This window comes from Coregonus clupeaformis, chromosome 23 (assembly GCF_020615455.1).
Source record: "Coregonus clupeaformis isolate EN_2021a chromosome 23, ASM2061545v1, whole genome shotgun sequence".
Lineage (NCBI taxonomy): Eukaryota > Metazoa > Chordata > Actinopteri > Salmoniformes > Salmonidae > Coregonus > Coregonus clupeaformis.
The window spans coordinates 40,140,501-40,162,408 of record NC_059214.1 but is presented as its reverse complement, the minus strand read 5'-3'; the positions used below and the strand labels follow the sequence as shown (position 1 = coordinate 40,162,408).

At 44.0% G+C, this 21,908-nt stretch overlaps 1 protein-coding gene across 2 annotated transcripts; it reads right to left on the bottom strand.

The window, feature by feature from the left end:
- Positions 1-75: 75 nt before the first annotated feature.
- LOC121536959 (TBC1 domain family member 8-like) lies at positions 76-20,942 on the bottom strand. 2 transcript variants are annotated; one of them, XM_045206701.1, is made up of 20 exons: positions 20,583-20,942; positions 16,556-16,666; positions 16,294-16,412; positions 15,841-16,069; positions 15,488-15,728; positions 13,435-13,642; positions 11,189-11,374; positions 10,889-11,041; positions 8,101-8,251; positions 5,873-6,087; positions 5,620-5,737; positions 4,657-4,942; positions 4,426-4,567; positions 4,230-4,328; positions 4,035-4,103; positions 3,651-3,897; positions 3,037-3,102; positions 2,764-2,850; positions 2,565-2,692; positions 76-2,020 (listed from the first exon to the last, which is right to left on the bottom strand). In XM_045206701.1, exons 1-20 carry the CDS (start codon positions 20,707-20,709, stop codon positions 1,547-1,549), a joined length of 3,456 nt encoding a protein of 1,151 aa, XP_045062636.1. In that variant the 5' UTR covers positions 20,710-20,942; the 3' UTR covers positions 76-1,546. The 2 variants fall into 2 exon arrangements, with proteins under 2 accessions (XP_045062636.1, XP_041700565.2); XM_041844631.2 differs by having other exon boundaries at positions 2,565-2,665.
- Between the last annotated feature and the right edge of the window lie 966 nt (positions 20,943-21,908).

Sequence of the window (21,908 nt, the reverse complement as noted above, 5' to 3'; positions counted from 1 at the left end):
ATTGCATTACACAATGTGCTTTCGAGGGTCTTCAATCTCCTTGGTGAATCAGTCTTTGTAATACACTGAATAAGATAAGGATGCAAAAATGGTTTTAATGATTTACAAACAATCCATGTCTGATATTCTGCAGCAGATATTAAATTGATAAGTTAAAGTGATAAATGGCCCGATTTGTGATAATGCACGTCAAGTGAACTTGTGAGTGTGCACTACAAATAACATTTCAAAATCAAAGGTGCATCTGTAGTCAATTGGAAGGCGTCAGTCTGGTTCTGGAATAACCCAAACCTCAATTTACAGCAACCACTGATTTTAAATTGCAAAATCAAGTTCTGTATAGAAGACTTATTCAACTAAATCTGAGGCACAGCAGTTTCGTTTGTCTAGTATCTAGTATTTTGAGAAGGTGTGTAGGACTTTAGTCTATAATATAATACTGGTCACTTACACTTAAGGCTTGAATGAAGAAATATGCTTGGTAGAATAATAAGGCCCAACCAGTTTTAGAACACCTAAAATAAGAGTTCTTAAAATAACAAAATGCATTCAATCAATACAACAAACATTATTGATTAATGTACTGCATTGTTGAGGGAGCTAGCACAAGCATTTCGCTGCACCTTTTATACCTGCTGTAAACAGTGACGAATGTGATTTGACAAAAGATCTAGGTGCATATTTTCAATGTGTCGCATACAAAGGCAAGATTCCAATGTCCATTATTGTATGACAAACATTTGGCAGTTAAATGTCCTTGACTCCTTGGGCTATATATAAAAAGCTTGCCAAAATGATACACTGCAGGCATACAGGCAAAAAATATTTGGTCAGAAAAGAACACTTGTCTGCTCTACCTGATTGGACAATATGGCAAACAAAACAAGTATCACCAACCAGGCAGCCAATGTAAAGTCAAATAAAATTTCACTAAAACTGGGCATATTAGTTTGTTCCCATTTCATAGACCGGATGAAGCAGAATGAAAACTTGTCTATAAATACTGAGCAACAAAAAATAAAATATTCATTTTCATGGTGCTGTGTGTCATGTAGTGCATGGGACATTCTCACAGTAGTATATATGATTATGACTGATACATCATGTAGTTTCTTGATTATCATACATGTCTCGGCAGCCTCTGGTTTTGGTAAACCTGCTTTTAAACAGTTGTTGATCCCAAAAGACAAGGCCACATTTCTCCACGGCTACATCAGGAGAGGAAGACCTACACATCTACATTACTTCTCCCTTGTGCTCGACAGACCTACATTTACATTTACATTTTAGTCATTTAGCAGACGCTTTTATCCAGAGCGACTTACAGTTAGTGAGTGCATACATTTTCCATACCTACAACTCAATATAGGCACATACGGACTCTTGGTACCCACTCATCCTTGTAAGACGGAGGACACGGACACCGGCAACTTATTGGGGACAAAGGTGCCTGGACAGCTAGACAAGAAACTAGATTGGAAGCCCAGTATTGGGTTACACTGTGGTTCTCACATCGAGGTTCTATGTTCTGTTGGTCATGTTGAAATCAGCTGGTCCCTTGCTGGAGCATAAGCAGACCAGCCCTTTCATGGTACTGTTTCACTTTTGCCTCAGCTACCTTTGCTGACAGGTCCATCGGTTTCTCAAAGAAGTTGACCAACTGCTGTTCTGTGAGGAGAGAGGCCAGGATCTGAGCGTAGCTGACCGTCCACTCGCTCTGACTCTCAGACCCTGAACTCTTGCTGGTCCCCTCCTTCCTCTCTCCTCCTCCTCCTTCTTCTTCTTTGGTGCTGAAGACAGGGTGGTCTTCTTGACTCCCCTCCTTGTGATCGTCCTCTACTTCGTCTCCGGCCCCACCCTCGCTGCTGACCTCTGACCCCGAGCAGCGGCTGCGGTGGTCGACCTCGCCGATCTGCAGCACCAGGCTGGTCACTGTAGCGATGGCCTGGAAGAGCTCGTTCTCGTCTGGGTTGCCATGGAACATGCTGTAGAGGGTCTTACAGAACTGGATGAACTCCCTCTGTAGAAAACAATAATACAAGTTTATACCTTTATTAATTTTTTTATTGCCCCTTTTTTCTCCCCAATTTCGGGATATCCAATTGCGATCCAATTACAATCTTGACTCATTACTGCAACACCCCAACAGGCTCGGGAGAGGCGAAGTTAGAGTCATGCGTCCTCTGAAGCATGACCCGCCTAACCGCGCTTCTTAACACCCGCCTGCACCAATGTGTCGGAGGAAACACCATTCAAAGGACTACCGAAGTCCGCCTGCAGGCGCCTGGCCTGCCACAAGGAGTCGCTAGAGCGCGATAAGCCAAGTAAAGCCCCCCTGGCCAAACCCTCCCCTAACCCGGACGACGCTGGGCCAATTGTGTGCTGCCCTATGGGACTCCCAGTCATGGCCGGTTGTGACACAGCCTGGGATCGAACCCGGGTCTGTAGTGACGCCTCAAGCAGTGCCTTAGACCGCTGCGCCACTCGGGAGGCCTACTTAGTACCTTTCAATTACTCTTTGTTTAATAGATTCCTAATTGAATTCCTTTTTTAATTGTATGTACCTGGTTCATTGGAGGTAAAGGTTGCTCCACATCCTTCTCCTTCTCTTTAGCCAGGTCTTTCAGCATCTGCTTCAACTGCTCCTGAAAGTCTCTTATCTCCCCTTCAACACGAACACACACATCAGGAGCTACATCAATGTGATAATCTAAACAGACATGTGCTGTAAATGTGAACCTAGAACAGTGTGTGAATACTTACCATTGGGCAGCTCTACATGGAGTGGTCTGGTAGTTGACAGCAGAGGGCTCTTCAGTGGAGACGGGTCATCCTCACTCTCAGTCAGAGCTACAGGAAACAGTCGCATTATGAAGAATGTTAATCTCTAGTTAATTCATCAATCAAATCTATTTTATAAAGTCCTTTTTACATCAGCAGTTGTCACAAAGTGCACATGTTATTTAAAGATAATTGCATGTCCAACTAAAGTACATGAAAGAAGCAAAAACACCATAGGAAAGCTATGTGACCCACCTGGAGGTATGTGCAAACGATACAGTAGTCTGACCTTCTCATTCAGTTCCACACAGTATAGCGTATCTGAAACAGAGAGACACACACACACAGAATTGTCATTGGCCTTAAATCACAATGTGTGTCAATAATGAAAGGTTAGTGCTTATACTGTCAGTAAATTATAGGTTAGTGTTTATACTGAATGATAGAGGACCACAGAGGGAGCCCTTCAGATGTGTGTGAATTTAAGAGGTGAATTTACATAATCTTAATCTTCCTCTACTTCAGTCCTCCACTGTACTGTACACAACATCTCCTAAAAGCCTTGGCTGGATATTGATTCCCATAAAAGCTTTGTGGGCTGAATTCCAAATGCCCATAAAAGCATAGTGGGCAGGTTTCCAATGTTCATGAATGATATGCCTTACAAGGGGACTTGGATGTGAGATAGCATGGTGTATGTTTTCTTGGTATTTGTATACACTTGCAGGCACACAGTCACGCACACAAACTCATATTTCCCACAAAGTCTCTCTTCAGGCATACGCACACTCACTCACTCTCCCTCTTTTAAATACACACCCCCTCCCTCTCTTACTTTCTCTCTCACACACAAACACTCGTTCACATACCCAGCCACCCAGCGAACTCTCTGAAGGTGATGAGTGAGTCTCTGTCCTGGTCCAGTAGTGTGAAGGTCCGGTGGGCCACAGTGTCAGTATGGAGGCCACAAAGCCAGGGAACCAGCAGCATGTACAGGCTCTTAAACTGGGCCCGGTCCACTCTGTACTGCTCCACATAGGGCCGGCCTGGGTCATGGTGCTGGAGGGCCACTGTGGTGCCCCCATCGCCCCAGTACAGGTTGATGAAGTGCTCTGTCTATAAGACAAACAGAAACAGAAGTATTGTTGTACAGTTGGACTATAAGTGGAGGATGTTATTATTGTATTCTGGCAATGGCTTTCTTAGCGGTCCTGGGGAGATAAATGAAGGTGTGTTGAATTGAGCTGAAGTACCCTGAAGAGGTCGTAGACATCAGCCAGGTTTTCAGGGGAGAGAGAGACATCTGGGGTCACCACCCTGAGCTAAATACACAGAGAGAGAGGGGAAGGGTCAGAGCATTTTGGAGAGGAAAAGTGTAAGGTTTCAACCTTTGGTCATGGTGTATTTCATGCATGCGTGTGACCGTTTATGTGAAATGAGAGAACCACCGCATTCTCCTTGGTGGTGTCCTCGTGTGCTTGGAGAACCTGGATCCGGTGTCTGCATCGCAACTTCTCTATTTGTCTCACCGTCAGGTCTCCAAATTTCTGACAAGACAGAACACACAACGAGAACAAACATCAGCTCCACACTGTCACCACAACCCTCTGGTGGTGTGGAGGGAGTATTGCAGTGCTGTCTTACCTCATAGGAGTCAGCAATGAGGTCAGTGATCAGGGTATGTTGTTCTACAGGCAGGCTGCCCTCCTCCTCCCCACTCTGAGACGAGAGAGGGTGAGTGGCAGGGGGAGACGGATCTTCATCGTACTTCACCTGGTCCAGAAAACTGCAGACAGAGCCAAGAGTGAAAATAAAAGGCCTGATTAACTATAAACATCCCACACATTAGGGTTGGCCAATCTTGTCTAGCATTACCCAGTGAGGATCATGAGGGCCTGGCCGTCATCTGCACTAGCACACAGCGCCGTAGCGTTAGCATCCAGCACAGCTAGCCCCAGCTGGAAGATGGCTTTGATGCCGTGAAAGAAGAAGCAGTCTACCACACAGACAGCGCTGCGGAAGGGAAGCACGCTGAGGAACAGGGTGAGAAACCAGGACAGGGAGATGGAAGAGAGGGGGGAGAGGTCGGGAATGTGCTCGGCCAGCTCGGGAAGACGATCCCGGATCAGCTCCTCAAACACTGACTGGTCCACCTGAGCACCTGCAAACACACGTGAAAATCTATATTATAGATAAACACACATATAGAAGTATAAAATTCTATATATTTTTTATCCCACAAAGGGAAATGGATTTTGGTCGTATGGATATACTGTGAGTGCATACTCATGATGTATACTCATTGTGAATTATCCCAGATAAATTCTATTTTAAAGACTATTTGAACCAGGAAGTTGCCTGGAGATTAACAATCTATTTTCTAAGGCGAATAAGTAAACAACTGTCATTTCAAAGCAGAACAGGCCAGACACTCATTCAGACAGAACAGGTAAAGGAAGAGGAAATTACTTTGAAGGCATTTCATTTCAAGGCATTTCATATGCGGCATAAATAAATAGCAAAACAAAGCAGAGGAAATTAGCTTGTGTTTCAGCACACGCTTCATGGTGGCTAAAGAAAGCCTTTGGTTATTGTTGGCTCCATTGGCCTGACAGAATAAACATGCCACAACGAAACCACATTCAAATCACCTAAACACCAGAACAGCACTACAGGAAAATGTATGTGTACTGATAGAGTCTCTCTGCTGTGTCTTTGATAGTACTTCTCTAATGTACAGTACTAGCTGAAGTAAACAAACCATCGCTGTAGTAAAAGTACTGTAGTAACAATAGCAGTAGCAGTGGTAAACCTATACAGGTCAGTTTGACCTCTCACCTATGACTCTGCGGTTGAAGTAGTCAGGTAGCATCCTCTCACACACAGCCACTAGCAGTGAGAAGGCCTCCTCCTCTTTAGTGTACAGCAGCAGCACAGATGCCAGGATATTCATTGACTAGAAAGACAGACAGGCAGTCAGTTATACTGTCTGTAACTGTATGGTTATGGTTATGGACACTGGACACACTATACAGTAGAATGTACACGTGTGCACACATTGTGACATACTGTATGGTGGTGGGTACCTTACCTGGCAGTAGCCAATCTTGGGGTTGCGGTGGGCATATGCGGTGAGGACGCGGCGCAGCGCCGCGATGCCCGTGACGTTCTGGAAGGCAGGGTGGTCGGGCAGCGAGCGGTGCAGGTCTCTCTCGATCTCCTCCGTGGCCAGACTGCTTTGCCCCATAGACTCCGTCACTAGCCCCGAGTAGTAGTCTGGGTGGGATGACAACTCTGACGAGGCATCTGCGTTTCCAAGGGGAATGGTGTCAGTGTTACACAGCAACAGCATATAACCACTTACATGAAGGCCTGGTCAGACAACATCCCCTATCCCTTTCCTTTCGATCTAAAAGGAATGGATAAATCACCTATCCGGTTCCTTCAGATCTGCAAACACCAAAAAGGTAGGGGTTACTTTGGGACTAATCTCTCATGGACAGACTACAAGCATCTGACCAATTATGCAAGACTTTAGTTCTGGGTTAACTGAGATTGATTTGGGACAAGGCTTTTTTATTTTTTACTAGCTCTTTCCCTTTGTTGACTCCCCCTCTAGGATGTGAAAGGATGCTTTCAGACAATTGAGAGGGAGTAAACATGGACCTAGGACAGTTTGATATGGGGCCAAAGAAAACAGTTCTATCCCAGTGAGTGGTGAAGCCACAATCGGTTGCCTGTCTGTTTCTGGTGCAGGGTGCTCACAGGCCTAATTGCTTGTTTTCATTGGAGTTATTTGTATGCCCACTAAATCCTGCTGCTCTGGATTCCATATTACATTAACTCTGATGCTAACAGTTATGGCAAAGTAGGGTCCCCGAGAATCGACTCTACAATGTTGCATCGAGACTTCTGATTCTAAAAAAGGTAAAAGCCACTCCACAAACTCTAAAATATAAAATGGCACATACTAGAATTGCTAGGCATGGTACAGTACACAGGAAGGAAACTAAAAGTAGGCAGTCGAGCAGAGCACAAAACAGCACTCTCTCTCCCTCCTTTGGGGATATATAAATATCTACCCTAACCATAACCCCACCATTAAATATCCACTATATATACAAAAGTATTTGGACAACCCTTCAAATGAGTGGATTCGGCTATTTCAGCCACACCCGTTGCTGACAGGTGTATAAAATCGAGCACACAGCCATGCAATCTCCATAGACAACCATTGACAGTAGAATGGCCTTACTGAAGAGCTCAGTGACTTTCAACGTGGCACCGTCATAGGATGCCACCTTTCCAACAAGTCAGCAGGTCAGAGCTGCCCCAGTCAACTGTAAGTGTTATTGTGAAGTGGAAACGTCTAGGAGCAACAACAACTCAGCCCCGAAGTGGTAGGCCACACAAGCTCATAGAACGAGACAGCCAAGTGCTGAAGTACGTAGCGTGTAAAAATCATCTGTCCTCGGTTGCAACACTCACTACCGAGTTCCAAACTACCTCTGGAAGCAACGTCAGCACAATAACTGTTCGTCGGGAGCTTCATGAAATGGGTTTCCATGGCCGAGCAGCCGCACACAAGCCTAAGAACATCATGCACAATGCCAAGCGTCGGCTGGAGTGGTGTAAAGTTTGCAGCCATTGAACTCTGGAGCAGTGGAAACGCGTTCTCCGGAGTGATGAATCACGCTTCACCATCTGGCGGTCCGATGGACGAATCTGGGTTTGGCGGATTCCAGGAGAACGCTACCTGCCCGAATGCATAGTGCCAACTGTAAAGTTTGGTGGAGGAGGAATAATGGTCTGGGGCTGTTTTTCAATGGTTTGGGCTAGGCCCCTTAGTTCCAGTGAAGGGAAATCTTAACGCTACAGCATACAATGACATTCTAGACAATTCTGTGCTTCCAACTTTTTGGCAACAGTTTGGGAAGGCCCTTTCCTGTTTCAGCATGACAATGCGAGGTCCATACAGAAATGGTTTGTCGAGATCGGTGTGGAAAAACTTGACTGGCCTGCACAGAGCCCTGACCTCTACGCCATCGAACACCTTTGGGATGAATTGGAACGTCGACTGCGAGCCAGGCATAATCGCCCAACATCAGTGCCCGACCTCACTAATGCTCGTGGCTGAATGGAAGCAAGTCCTCGCAGCAATGTTCCAACATCTAGTGGAAAGCCTTCCCAGAAGAGTGGAGGCTGTTATAGCAGCAAAGGGGTGGACCAACTCCATATTAATGCCCATGATTTTGGTCATGTAGTGTATTTGGCCTGTTGTTATAGTAACCAATGACCTCAGACTCCACCGCCCCTCACCAGAGAAGGTCATCCATAGCTCTCCCCGTAGCGACTCTGGTATCCCCATGGCAACCAGCTTCTGGATCTTCTCTGTGCGGAACATGTGGACGCCTCGACCGTACTCCGAGAAGTGGTCATCCCACAGACGCTCTTTCACCTGCTCCATGGTCTACAGGACACACACACACAACCTTCAGCAAACCGAGTATAGTACTGTAAGCACATTCTCAGCACTATTAACCACAATAGCCGTGGCCTGTATTAGGAGGTCAAGTTACCCAGGGTGCCAGCCAGGGGGAGAACAGAGATCAATATGTGTAAATAATAGAAGAGATGTACAGAGTCACAACCTCATCCCAGACCTGCCACTATATCACATTTAGCATACCCTGGTTTCCAGTCTGTTTCTGATTCAGTCTACTACATTTTTGGTATGACAACAACAAAGGAGTTGCTGTGTCATTCCTGAATTACAGTGGCATTTGTTTTTTATGTATGCGGGTACATCCTCCCACCCTAAATCAACGAATATGGTAGCTTAATAACTTTAAATATTTTTGTTATATTATGATAACATTGTGCGACCAGTAGGAGTAGTAACATGAATTATGGTAACACCAATTAGACAATTTAGGTAAATTAGTATTTTCTGAAATGGAGGCCATAAATGCTCAAATCTAAGATCCTCAAACCTTTAAAAATAATTTACTAAACTGATATGATTAATCATTTTGCTCACAATGTTATTTACCTTCATTTAAATTGACTAAAACCAATACACTTTGGATCAAATAAATCAAAGTTTATTGGTCATGTACACGGTTTAGCAGATGTTATAGCAGGTGCAGCGAAATGCTTAGACACTAAATTAGATTTAGATACACCAAATTTTCTATGGAATCCTCAAATTTATGACATACTAAAATGGTGTGATTAGCTAATAATTGTATTTAATATAGATCCACTGGAGAGAATGCTCAAGAATCACCCTGCTTCAACTAGAAACTGGCAACCAAGCTAAACCCTAAAACAGTCCTAATTCGCAATGCTAAACATCAAGCCTAGACTGAAAACACATTGGCTAATGTAGTCCTCATATTGCTGCAGCCACCATTATTATGGTACAGTGGGGGAAAAAAGTATTTAGTTAGCCACCAATTGTGCAAGTTCTCCCACTTAAAAAGATGAGAGAGGCCTGTAATTTTCATCATAGGTACACGTCAACTATGACAGACAAAATGAGGAAAGAAAATCCAGAAAATCACATTGTAGGATTTTTAATGAATTTATTTGCAAATTATGGTGGAAAATAAGTATTTGGTCAATAACAAAAGTTTCTCAATATTTTGTTATATACCCTTTGTTGGCAATGGCACAGGTCAAACGTTTTCTGTAAGTCTTCACAAGGTTTTCACACACTGTTGCTGGTATTTTGGCCCATTCCTCCATGCAGATCTCCTCTAGAGCAGTGATGTTTTGGGGCTGTCGCTGGGCAACACAGACTTTCAACTCCCTCCAAAGATTTTCTATGGGGTTGAGATCTGGAGACTGGCTAGGCCACTCCAGGACCTTGAAATGCTTCTTACGAAGCCACTCCTTCGTTGCCCGGGCGGTGTGTTTGGGATCATTGTCATGCTGAAAGACCCAGCCACGTTTCATCTTCAATGCCCTTGCTGATGGAAGGAGGTTTTCACTCAAAATCTCACAATACATGGCCCCATTCATTCTTTCCTTTACACGCATCAGTCGTCCTGGTCCGTTTGCAGAAAAACAGCCCCAAAGCATGATGTTTCCACCCCCATGCTTCACAGTAGGTATGGTGTTCTTTGGATGCAACTCAGCATTCTTTGTCCTCCAAACACGACGAGTTGAGTTTTTACCAAAAAGTTATATTTTGGTTTCATCTGACCATATGACATTCTCCCAATCCTCTTCTGGATCATCCAAATGCACTCTAGCAAACTTCAGACGGGCCTGGACATGTACTGGCTTAAGCAGGGGGACACGTCTGGCACTGCAGGATTTGAGTCCCTGGCGGCGTAGTGTGTTACTGATGGTAGGCTTTGTTACTTTGGTCCCAGCTCTCTGCAGGTCATTCACTAGGTCCCCCGTGTGGTTCTGGGATTTTGCTCACCGTTCTTGTGATCATTTTGACCCCACGGGGTGAGATCTTGCGTGGAGCCCCAGATCGAGGGAGATTATCAGTGGTCTTGTATGTCTTCCATTTCCTAATAATTGCTCCCACAGTTGATTTCTTCAAACCAAGCTGCTTACCTATTGCAGATTCAGTCTTCCCAGCCTGGTGCAGGTCTACAATTTTGTTTCTGGTGTCCTTTGACAGCTCTTTGGTCTTGGCCATAGTGGAGTTTGGAGTGTGACTGTTTGAGGTTGTGGACAGGTGTCTTTTATACTGATAACAAGTTCAAACAGGTGCCATTAATACAGGTAACGAGTGGAGGACAGAGGAGCCTCTTAAAGAAGAAGTTACAGGTCTGTGAGAGCCAGAAATCTTGCTTGTTTGTAGGTGACCAAATACTTATTTTCCACCATAATTTGCAAATAAATTCATTAGAAATCCTACAATGTGGTTTTCTGGATTTTTTTCCCTCAATTTGTCTGTCATAGTTGACGTGTACCTATGATGAAAATTACAGGCCTCTCTCATCTTTTTGTGGGAGAACTTGCACAATTGGTGGCTGACTAAATACTTTTTTTCCCCACTGTATCTGCTATCTAAACACCATAATAATAGAGGCCCTATTCATATTAGGGCTACAGCCAATGGTGCGCTAGTTTCCATACTCACAGCCGTGCTGTTGTTGGGGTCAGGTTGAGAGTGATGGTAGCATGCCATCAGAGCCTCTGTGTTCACTGTTTGACGTAGTGGTCTCTCCTCGATCTCCTCCCCGTCACAGTACATGGTGTCATAGTAGAAGGTGTAGTAGGGAGACGAAGAGGTCTGGAGCAGCCAAACACCAGAATTAGTCAAATATACACAATGAAGTAATTCTACTTCGTGGACTAGGCCTGTTGGGCATCACCATGAGATATGATGTGTGTAATTGACAACAGACATTTAGCGGTTGGTAGTGTAGCTGTAGCATACCAGAGATTTCTTGCTGCGGAACATGGAGTGTTTCCACTGCAGGGATCTGAGGCGTGATGTCAGGCTGTCCACCAGGCTGTCTCTGTCCTGCAGCTCCATCAGCTGGAAGGCCTTCTTACTCCTCACGCTGACGATCACTGGGTTGGGCAGCAGGCTGGTGCTCTCCGCCTTCTCTATGGAGATCACCTGACAATAAAACAGGAGGAGACAGGGGTCAGAGGTGAACAGCCAAAGAAATTACTGTAGCGCTATTTACTTGTAAAACAGTAATAACACAGTAATAAACTATGAATAGCTTTTATGTATAGCAGAGCCATACATACATCTATATATAGCTTGATATATGACTGACTGGTATATAATGTAGATAACCATGGTAAAGCTAAAGGTGTAAACTCTAACACTTCCAACAACACGTGTACAGTGTAAACAGCAGTCGCTACATTCCACCAGCGTTACACTTTAACCAGTAGAGAAGCAGCGTCAACATAGTCTGTTTGAGAAGCCAAAATACACCACCCCTCCAAAATACACCACCTCTAGCACAAAATACACTGCACTACAGTCGTGGTCAAAAGTTTTGAGAATGACACAAATATTAATTTTCACAAAGTCTGCTGCCTCAATTTTTATGATGGCAATTTGCACATACTCCAGAATGTTATGAAGAGTGATCAGAAGAATTGCAATTAATTGCAAAGTCCCTATTTGCCATGAAAATGAACTTATTCCCAAAAAAACATTTCCACTGCATTTCAGCCCTGCCACAAAAGGACCAGCTGACATCATGTCAGTGATTCTCTCGTTAACACAGGTGAGAGTGTAGACGAGGACAAGGATGGAGATCACTCTGTCATGCTCATTGAGTTAGAATAACAGACTGGAAGTTTTAAAAGGAGGGTGGTGCTTGAAATCATTGTTCTTCCTCTGTTAAGCATGGTTACCTGCAAGGAAACACGTGCCGTCATCATTGCTTTGCACAAAAAGGGCTTCACAGGCAAGGATATTGCTGCTAGTAAGATTGCACCTAAATCAACAATTTCCGGATCATCAAGAACTTCAAGGAGAGAGGTTCAATTGTTGTGAAGAAGGCTTCAGGGCGCCCAAGAAAGTCCAGCAAGTGTCAGGACCGTCTCCTAAAGTTGATTCAGCTGCGGGATCGGGGCACCACCAGTGCAGAGCTTGCTCAGGAATGGCAGCAGGCAGGTGTGAGTGCATCTGCATGCACAGTGAGGCAAATACTTTTGGAGGATGGCCTGGTGTCAAGAAGGGCAGAGAGGAAGCCACTTCTCTCCAGGAAAAACATCAGGGACAGACTGATATTCTGCAAAAGGTAAAGGGATTGGACTGCTGAGGACTGGGGTACAGTAATTTTCTCTGATGAATCCCCTTTCCGATTGTTTGGGGCATCCGGAAAACACCTTGTCCGGAGAAGACAAGGTGAGCGCTACCATCAGTCCTGTGTCATGCCAACAGTAAAGCATCCTGAGACCATTCACGTGTGGGGTTGCTTCTCAGCCAAGGGAGTGGGCTCACTCACAATTTTGCCTAAGAACACAGCCATGAATAAAGAATGGTACTAACACATCCTCCGAGAGCAACTTCTTCCAACCATCCAAGAACAGTTTGGTGACGAACAATGCCTTTTCCAGCATGATGGAGCACCTTGCCATAAGGCAAAAGTGATAACTAAGTAGCTCGGGGAACAAAACATCGACATTTTGGGTCCATGGCCAGGAAACTCCCCAGACCTTAATGCCATTGAGAACTTGTGGTCAATCCTCAAGAGGTGGGTGGACAAACAAAAACCCACAAATTCTGACAAACTCCAAGCATTGATTATGCAAGAATGGGCTGCCATCAGTCAGGGTGTGGCCCAGAAGTTAATTGACAGCATGCCAGGGCGGATTGCAGAGGTCTTGAAAAAGAAGGGTCAACACTGCAAATATTGACTCTTTGCATAAACTTAATGTAATTGTCAATAAAAGCCTTTGACACTTATGGAATGCTTGTAATTATACTTCAGTATACCATAGTAACATCTGACAAAAATATCTAAAAACACTGAAGCAGCAAACTTTGTGAAGACCAATACTTTTGACCACGACTGTACACTGATAAAGGCTCTCCTTTGGGAAGGCTGGATTAACTGTAAGAGCTAGGCTAGGGGAACTTGTGAGGGCTTTTTGTGTGAGACCTTTCTATAAATCAAATAGGGAGGCACTGCAGTATGGTACTAGGGGTACCTCTGAGAGAGAGATAAGCAGGCTGCATTGGCCCTCCTCTCGGCTGGCGAAGCATAGGTAGCTGTCGGTGGTGTAGAGCGTTCCTGCCGTGTGACAGCGGGCATGGGGCGTCCACACTGAACACAGCGCCACCTCCTGAAGACGTTCGCCCCGCGGTAGCCGAAATAGAGCCAGGACATACGCCCTCAACGCCTGCTCCTCCAGAACCCTGAGGGGGAAGAGTTGGAGGGACACTCAGAAAGAGATACTTAGCTGGCAGGGGGGAAGAGGTAGAGTATGACCCAAACAGTGAAACGTTCTGTTGTAAATGAGTGACAGCTAGGAATTCCCTTCCAGGATAGAGAGAGGGAGAGAGTAAAAGAGAGATTGAGGGTGAATCCTCATGGCCTTGTTGCCTTTGGTGACCCAGACATTTCTGACTGAGAGACAGGATAAGAAACACTAAAAGGCAATTCCACCACTTGTCAACCTCATTTTCATTATCTACATATGTGAAAATGGCGTATTTCTACATTTAGTTCTACTCAATGACATCATCAAAAGTTTAAACATTTAAAAAACGGCGATAGAAACTCGCTGTTTTCAAATCAAATCTTATTTGTCACATGCGCCAAATACAAGAGGCGCAGACCTTACCATGAAATGCTTACTTACTAGCCCTTAACCAATAATTCAGATTTTGATTTTTTAAGTAATTAAGAAAGAAATTGGGGCCTCCCGAGTGGCACAGAGGTCTAAGGCACTGCATCGCAGTGCTTGAGGCGTCACTACAGACCCGGGTTCGATCCCAGGCTGTGTCACATCCGGCTGTGACCGGAAGTCCCATAGGGCGGCGCACAATTGGCCCAGCATCGTCTGGGTTAGGGGAGGGTTTGCCCGGGGGGGCTTTACTTGGTTCATCGTGCCCTAGCGACTTCTTGTTGCGGGCCGGGTGCCTGCAGGCTGACTTCGGTCGTCAGTTGAACAGTGTTTCCTCCGACACATTGGTGCAGCTGGCTTCCGCGTTAAGCGTGTGGGTGTTAAGGAGCGCGGTTTGGCAGGTCATGTTTCGGAGGACACATGACTCGACCTTCGCCTCTCCCGAGCCCGTTGGGGAGTTGCAGCGATGAGACAAGATCGCAATTGGATATCACAAAATTGGGGCGAAAAATAAATATTATAATAATTATTATTTGCTAATTAAACTAAAGGAAAAATAGTAACGCAATAAATTAACAATAACGAGGCTATATACAAGGGTTACCAGTACCGAGTCAATGTGCAGGGGTACGGGGTAGTTATGGTGGTTAATGTTATGGTGAATGCACTACGTACACATACACACGCACACACAGAACTAAGACTGACAGAAGAAAAGGGGTGTATTTATGAGCTACCTCTCCAAGCGAAGGTATAATTTCCCACAGGATAGAGCTGAAGGGCCTTCCAGTCACACTGAGACAAACATTGATTTATAGCGTATGGTAAACAGTGCTGTGTAGTGGAACACGGCCCATCAATCACTACACAACTGTTCTGAGACCAGCCGGAACCCAAAATACAGGCAGTAGAAGGAAGGAACATTGTAAAAAAATATGTTTATTTTCCCCATAGACTGTAACACGATATGCTGTATTCCTGTTACGGCTGAAACACCTAGGGGCAAAGTCTAGCTATTTACAAGTCTTTCTGAGCTCATCAGCGTCATATAATGTCTGTCTGAAGAACATGACTGAACGTCCCTCTCGGCTCAAAGGAAGATCAGTTGCACTATGATGCTATGGTTATAGAGGATGGTCAGAAACTAGAGGGAAGTAAATTAGTTAAGATATCAGGGGTTTTCAGGAAGCGCTTGATGAGGTCTCTTTTGACCAAAACAGATAAGAATGAGATAACCTTATTAAATTACTGTTTATCAAACTGATTAATCAGGCAAGCAACTGATCCAATACAATCCTCTCAGATTATTTGAATCTGAACAAAGCGAATGATACAACCACACAAAATACCCTGCCCTCCTTTACACTACAATACGATACAACTTTATTTAACTTTTTCTGCATTGCCCTCTGACCTCTTGGTGATGTTGGAGGACTGCTGGAGGACTCGGTCCAGCTCCAGGCCTTCGCTGTCCAGCAGGCGTCGCAGGGCAATGTCAGCCAGCTGACCAATGACCCCGAACGCCTCATCCAGGCTCAGGAACATGGAGAAGTCTCGCTGGCACCGTCGCGTTGTCACACGCACCATGTCTGTCATGAGGCCCGTGGAGACCCGCTCCAGCCTCGTCACCTCCGCCCACGGGATCACAAACTTCACTGAGGGAGAGAGAAGCGGACAACAGTTCAAAGTTCACAACCAGTTCACAATCAGTCAGACTTGGGGCTATTCTGTGTGCTAATGAAAGGGGGAGCATTTAAGGGGACTGACCTTCCTTTCCCAACAGGAAGGAGTAGAAGGCCATGTGGTTGATGCTGAGGTAGAGCCAGCCCTGCCGGGGGACCCGCCCCTTCCAGCAGCAGCAAGAGTAGGTGGTGACCAGCTTCTCTGAGGAGGGCAGGCCGAAACATAGCTCAAACTTCAGCAGCGCCTCCCGGAACTTCTCAGGCTCCTCCTCCTGAGCCGCCTGTTTCCCCCTTACCTCCTCCGCTATCAGACCCTGGGGGAGGAGGATAAATAAATGGGTAACGAGAGAAAGAGAAAAGAGGAAGAGAAAATAAAAAGAGAGCAAGAAACACAGAAATAGAAAAGAAAGTCAGGAGGAGAGAGAGCAACAGTTGAGAGTCAGATTAGGTTGAATACAGTGGTTTTTGACAGTTGGCCTACAAAGTATTTACAGTGTATCACAGGTCTATATTAGGTTTTATTCTAATAGTACAGTACCTTGACTTTCCCTTTGACGAAGCTAGCGACATCCTCCTTGTTCTCAAACACTGAGAGAGAGTGGAGTAGGTTCTGGACCAGCCAGTCCCAATGTCTGTTCATCTCTCCGACAGCAGCACCTGTATAACAACACATAGACACACACACATACAACACCTGTCAGAGAGATAGATACAAAGAGAGAGAGAGCTAGAGAGAGAGACAGACAAATATGAGAATCAGAGAGATAGAAAGTAAAGGAGAGAAATGTCAGAGAGCTTACCACAAGCTATGGTCCAGCTGACCTGTGACCCAGGCACCTGTAGCAGGATACGGAACGGTGTGACCCGGGCGTTGGAGTCCAGCACTGAGTCCAGAGCTCCCACTAGAAGACCTGGACAGACCAGAGCAGAAAGAGACCGGAAATTACTGAGAAATACCATCTGACAACACATACATGTCAATGAGCTCTTTGACATACAGTGGGGAAAAAAAGTATTTAGTCAGCCACTAATTGTGCAAGTTCTCCCACTTAAAAAGATGAGAGAGGCCTGTAATTTTCATCATAGGTACACGTCAACTATGACAGACAAATTGAGAATATTTTTTCCAGAAAATCACATTGTAGGATTTTTAATGAATTTATTTGCAAATTATGGTGGAAAATAAGTATTTGGTCACCTACAAACAAGCAAGATTTCTGGCTCTCACAGACCTGTAACTTCTTCTTTAAGAGGCTCCTCTGTCCTCCACTCGTTACCTTTATTAATGGCACCTGTTTGAACTTGTTATCAGTATAAAAGACACCTGTCCACAACCTCAAACAGTCACACTCCAAACTCCACTTTGGCCAAGACCAAAGAGCTGTCAAAGGACACCAGAAACAAAATTGTAGACCTGCACCAGGCTGGGAAGACTGAATCTGCAATAGGTAAGCAGCTTGGTTTGAAGAAATCAACTGTGGGAGCAATTATTAGGAAATGGAAGACATACAAGACCACTGATAATCTCCCTCGATCTGGGGCTCCACGCAAGATCTCACCCCGTGGGGTCAAAATGATCACAAGAACGGTGAGCAGAAGTCCCAGAACCACACGGGGGGACCTAGTGAATGACCTACAGAGAGCTGGGACCAAAGTAACAAAGCCTACCATCAGTAACACACTACGCCGCCAGGGACTCAAATCCTGCAGTGCCAGACGTGTCCCCCTGCTTAAGCCAGTACATGTCCAGGCCCCTCTGAAGTTTGCTAGAGTGCATTTGGATGATCCAGAAGAGGATTGGGAGAATGTCATATGGTCAGATGAACAAAATAGAACTTTTTGGTAAAAACTCAACTCGTCGTGTTTGGAGGACAAAGAATGCTGAGTTGCATCCAAAGAACACCATACCTACTGTGAAACATGGGGGTGGAAACATCATGCTTTGGGGCTGTTTTTCTGTAAAGGGACCAGGACGACTGATCCGTGTAAAGGAAAGAATGAATGGGGCCATGTCTCGTGAGATTTTGAGTGAAAACCTCCTTCCATCAGCAAGGGCATTGAAGATGAAACGTGGCTGGGTCTTTCAGCATGACAATGATCCCAAACACACCGCCCGGGCAATGAAGGAGTGGCTTCCTAAGAAGCATTTCAAGGTCCTGGAGTGGCCTAGCCAGTCTCCAGATCTCAACCCCATAGAAAATCTTTGGAGGGAGTTGAAAGTCCGTGTTGCCCAGCGACAGCCCCAAAACATCACTGCTCTAGAGGAGATCTGCATGGAGGAATGGGCCAAAATACCAGCAACAGTGTGTGAAAACTTTGTGAAGACTTACAGAAAACGTTTGACCTGTGTCATTGGCAACAAAGGGTATATAACAAAGTATTGAGAAACTTTTGTTATTGACCAAATACTTATTTTCCACCATAATTTGCAAAAAAATCATTAAAAATCCTACAATGTGATTTTCTGGAATTTATTTTTTCATTTTGTCTGTCATAGTTGACGTGTGCCTATGATGAAAATTACAGGCCTCTCTCATCTTTTTAAGTGGGAGAACTTGCACAATTGGTGGCTGACTAAATACTTTTTTCCCCCACTGTATGGGAGAGAGAGGCCACATTATACCAACCCATTTAAACTGAAATCACATTTTCATAGGGTAAGACAGTTGTACTAAGCTCATAAGGCATTAATAAGTTATATTCTACAAAAATCAATGGTTATCATTAGTGGAATGACTGTTGAACAGCAGGAAGTTTTACAGATTGTGCCTTTAAGCAGATGGGACACAAAGGTACCTATTCCACATAATGCCAGAAGGCTAAAGTCATTACCATGTCTATAACAGACCCAGACATTCCACAGTGAGGTGCCAAGCAGAAGAAGATTGGCACTGGATGCCAGACTTGATATAGGACATAAACTGGTATCACTTACGGTCGCTAACGGTCTCATAATGGCCACATTATGTGAGAGCATAACATAGGCTTACAAGCTATTGAGAGACTCAACACAAGTATTGTTCTTCTCTTTGTCACTATATTGGTCCACTAGAACCAATGGCTAATAGTATTGTATTGGAAACCCCCTCCCCACAAATCCTCACATATGAAGCCCCAAAGCCATGGCCTAAAAACTACAAACTTAAGAGAGAGACCCTAACATCCCATCCAATATGGTTGACAGTGACACCCCAGTTGACGTTCAAAAGAAGCTGCACTACTCTACCCCAAGCTTTTAATTTCCATCCAGACCTAACTAATTTGTATCTACTAGGCGTTTAGAAGGCTAAATGAACCCTGGAACTAGTGTTTAGGGAGAATTTACACATCCAGTAATCCCCACCAGTCATCAGATATGCTCACTAATACCCTGAGGTAACAGAGCCTACACTCATCATCATAGTCCCTCTTTAACTCCACTGCTATTCACCGTCATGCTTCTCTACAAACACTAGTCCCTCTTGTCTAGTTTTAATTCTGGCCTTTCAACAGAATGGAGCATTTAAGGAGCGCTAGTAAAAACAGTCCTAACAGCAACACGGCGCCCCTCAACTACAATAAAAAATTACGTTAGCAAGAACAGTCTGTTAATGATTTGGCCAGTCAAATGTGTAATCAGCACACAGCAGGCAAGACAAGGCTTACTACGTTCAATAGGCTACAGTCTGGTCGGTATGAGATCACTATCTAGTGTTTGGCATTCCCACCCCCACCCAACCGCCCGCCACAAAAGAGGAGAGGGATGGAAGACAAACAGAACTCCTGACAAATAACCCTCTCCTGGAGCACTGCCCATTCCAACCACACCACATCTATAAGCTCTGCCCATCTGCTGCTCTGAACCATGACACCCTGGCAATACAAACGTATTTGTCACCAAACCGCTTACTTCACTGTGCTTACATTGTAAGTCCCAACTTAAACTACTGTAAATCATGTATTTTGTTCTGCTTATATGGTTCAATGAGTTTGTATGGCTGTGGACAATGGACATGTACAGTGTGCTCGTTGAGAGAAAATAAACCCTATATATATATAAATAAATAACAATTTCCTTGTAGCAAAGTGCTCTTTGTGAAATAGGAAGCAGAAGTTATTTTAGCTAGTGACACAGAGTGATAGAGGTTGCAGATGCTTTTATGTTTTATCTTAATCGAATCATGGATTTCTTCTTCCACTTGATATTGTACTTGTTTTTCTCTTCATATAACAAAACATACTATGGTGTGGTTTTGTAAGAAGCGCCAACCCCATTACAACTAGGGCTTCTTCTGACCTTTCACCCCCATCTGACCATTCACCATGGCCACAAACAAGCAAATACTGTAAACCATAACCAATTGCCAGGAAGTTTTTATATTGTTCCTTTTATGAGATGTCTACTCTCTATCCTCCTGTCCTTGATGTGTTCAGTTATGTATGATGATTAAACAAAAACAAGACCAAGTGGCACCTTATCATGGTTCATCATCAGACAAACATTGTATCGAAATTAAAGAAATCAAAGAAGACCTGAAACAAAATAAACAGTCTAAATACTATATATTAAAAAGTTGCCCGTTACTGCGCCAAGGCTTCATGGCACATGTGTTGACGACCCCAAATATGGAGAAAACACTTGTTTCCCAAGTAGTGCTGTGTAAAAATCCTGAGCCTATTTAAAGTGATACATTGTAGCCCCGGTTATGGCAAGTTGCAACATCGTTTATAAATTAGTTGTTACTGTGTTGTAAGTGTATCCCGTAGACTGGTGTATCCATATAGGCTGCCAAAGCTGCTGAAATCAGACGACAGACAGTGAGATGAAGATGGGAGGGGGCGTATTACCTGTAAATTTCCCCCCTGAATCCCCATGCCCTCTTCTGCGCTGCAAAATGAAGAAATCGTTAGATTTTTCGGTAACCCAAAGCTTCAGTGCATTTTTCAGCAAAACTTCCTCTGGATTCAACCACATTCTTTCAAAACAATAGATTGACAAAGAGAATGGGACGAAAACAAAACAAAGCCGATTGTCCTTTTTGTTGCGCTATTGGTAGAATGCACACTTCTTCAGCAGTTCCACGCGCCGGAGAAAATGAGGTGATTTTCAGAATCATCCATGACTGAACTCAAGCGCCGCCCGAGATAGCAGGCGTTTTGTGCTCATATTTTCTCTCACCCCGGTTGCAACTATAGCCTACACAGCGAGCGTCTTATTTCCGCATTTAACCCAACCTTTCCTTCCCAACATCCTTCCCATAGTTCCGGCGAAAGCGAGGAAGTTTAATTTCACTAGCTCTTTGCTTTGTGAATAGTTATTATGCAGTAGTAGCCTATTCATTGAAACATCATACAAAACGAAATTTGGGAATTTAATTGGATTGTAAACAAATTGTTTGTCCATAGTAAAGGGGTTTAGTCATGTGCCATATGCTGTCTGGTGTGTGCAAAAAAATGTCAGAAGATGATATACAGTATCTATTATATCAAATCTGCATTATGCTTACAATGACAGAATTGTTTTTTTGCATTCTCTTTATCTTATATTTTTTTAAATGTCATAGTCTTTGATCATACCACATATTAATTTAATGATATATCAATGCCATGTCGGTAACATGGTCTCTTTGCTTTGTGTAGACCCATAGAGTCTAGACAATATAACAATTTACAGAATGTTCTATATGGAAGTATATACCCATCCCTATGGCCTACTTCTGTGGTAAAACAGAGGTTGCAACATGCATGCTGGACATCAACAAATACAGAATTTATAGATGATGTCTGTTTTAAACTATGGTTGATTTGATTAGAATAAACACACACGTGGTCAGAGTTGTCAAAGGCCCCTATCATAAGATACTCTATTCAAATCAAATCACATTTTATTCGTCACATGCTTCGTAAACAACAGGTGTAGACTAACAGTGAAATTAAGAAAATAATCATATTTTAGAGCAGCAATGTCATTGAGCGTCACAAGATCAATACTGACATAGAGATTTATGACCATACCCATAATAAAGGATTTCAAAATATCTTTGCACAGTAGAAAATTATCCTAAGTATATTATAAAAAAATTCATAGCCTATACTTTCTATACTCATAACTACATTGAAAATAAACAAATACAGTATAAGGATATTATATTGAAGCACATCTACACACCAAAA

Coding starts and splice junctions, on each gene's coding strand:
- LOC121536959 (XM_045206701.1), bottom strand. CDS start 20,709: ATGTGGTTGAATCCAGAGGAAGTTTTGCTGAAAAATGCACTGAAGCTT. Junction 5,738..5,872: donor CCAAGATTGGCTACTGCCAG/GTAAGGTACCCA, acceptor CTGTCTTTCTAG/TCAATGAATATCCTGGCATC. Junction 4,104..4,229: donor ACACCACCAAGGAGAATGCG/GTGGTTCTCTCA, acceptor CTGTGTATTTAG/CTCAGGGTGGTGACCCCAGA.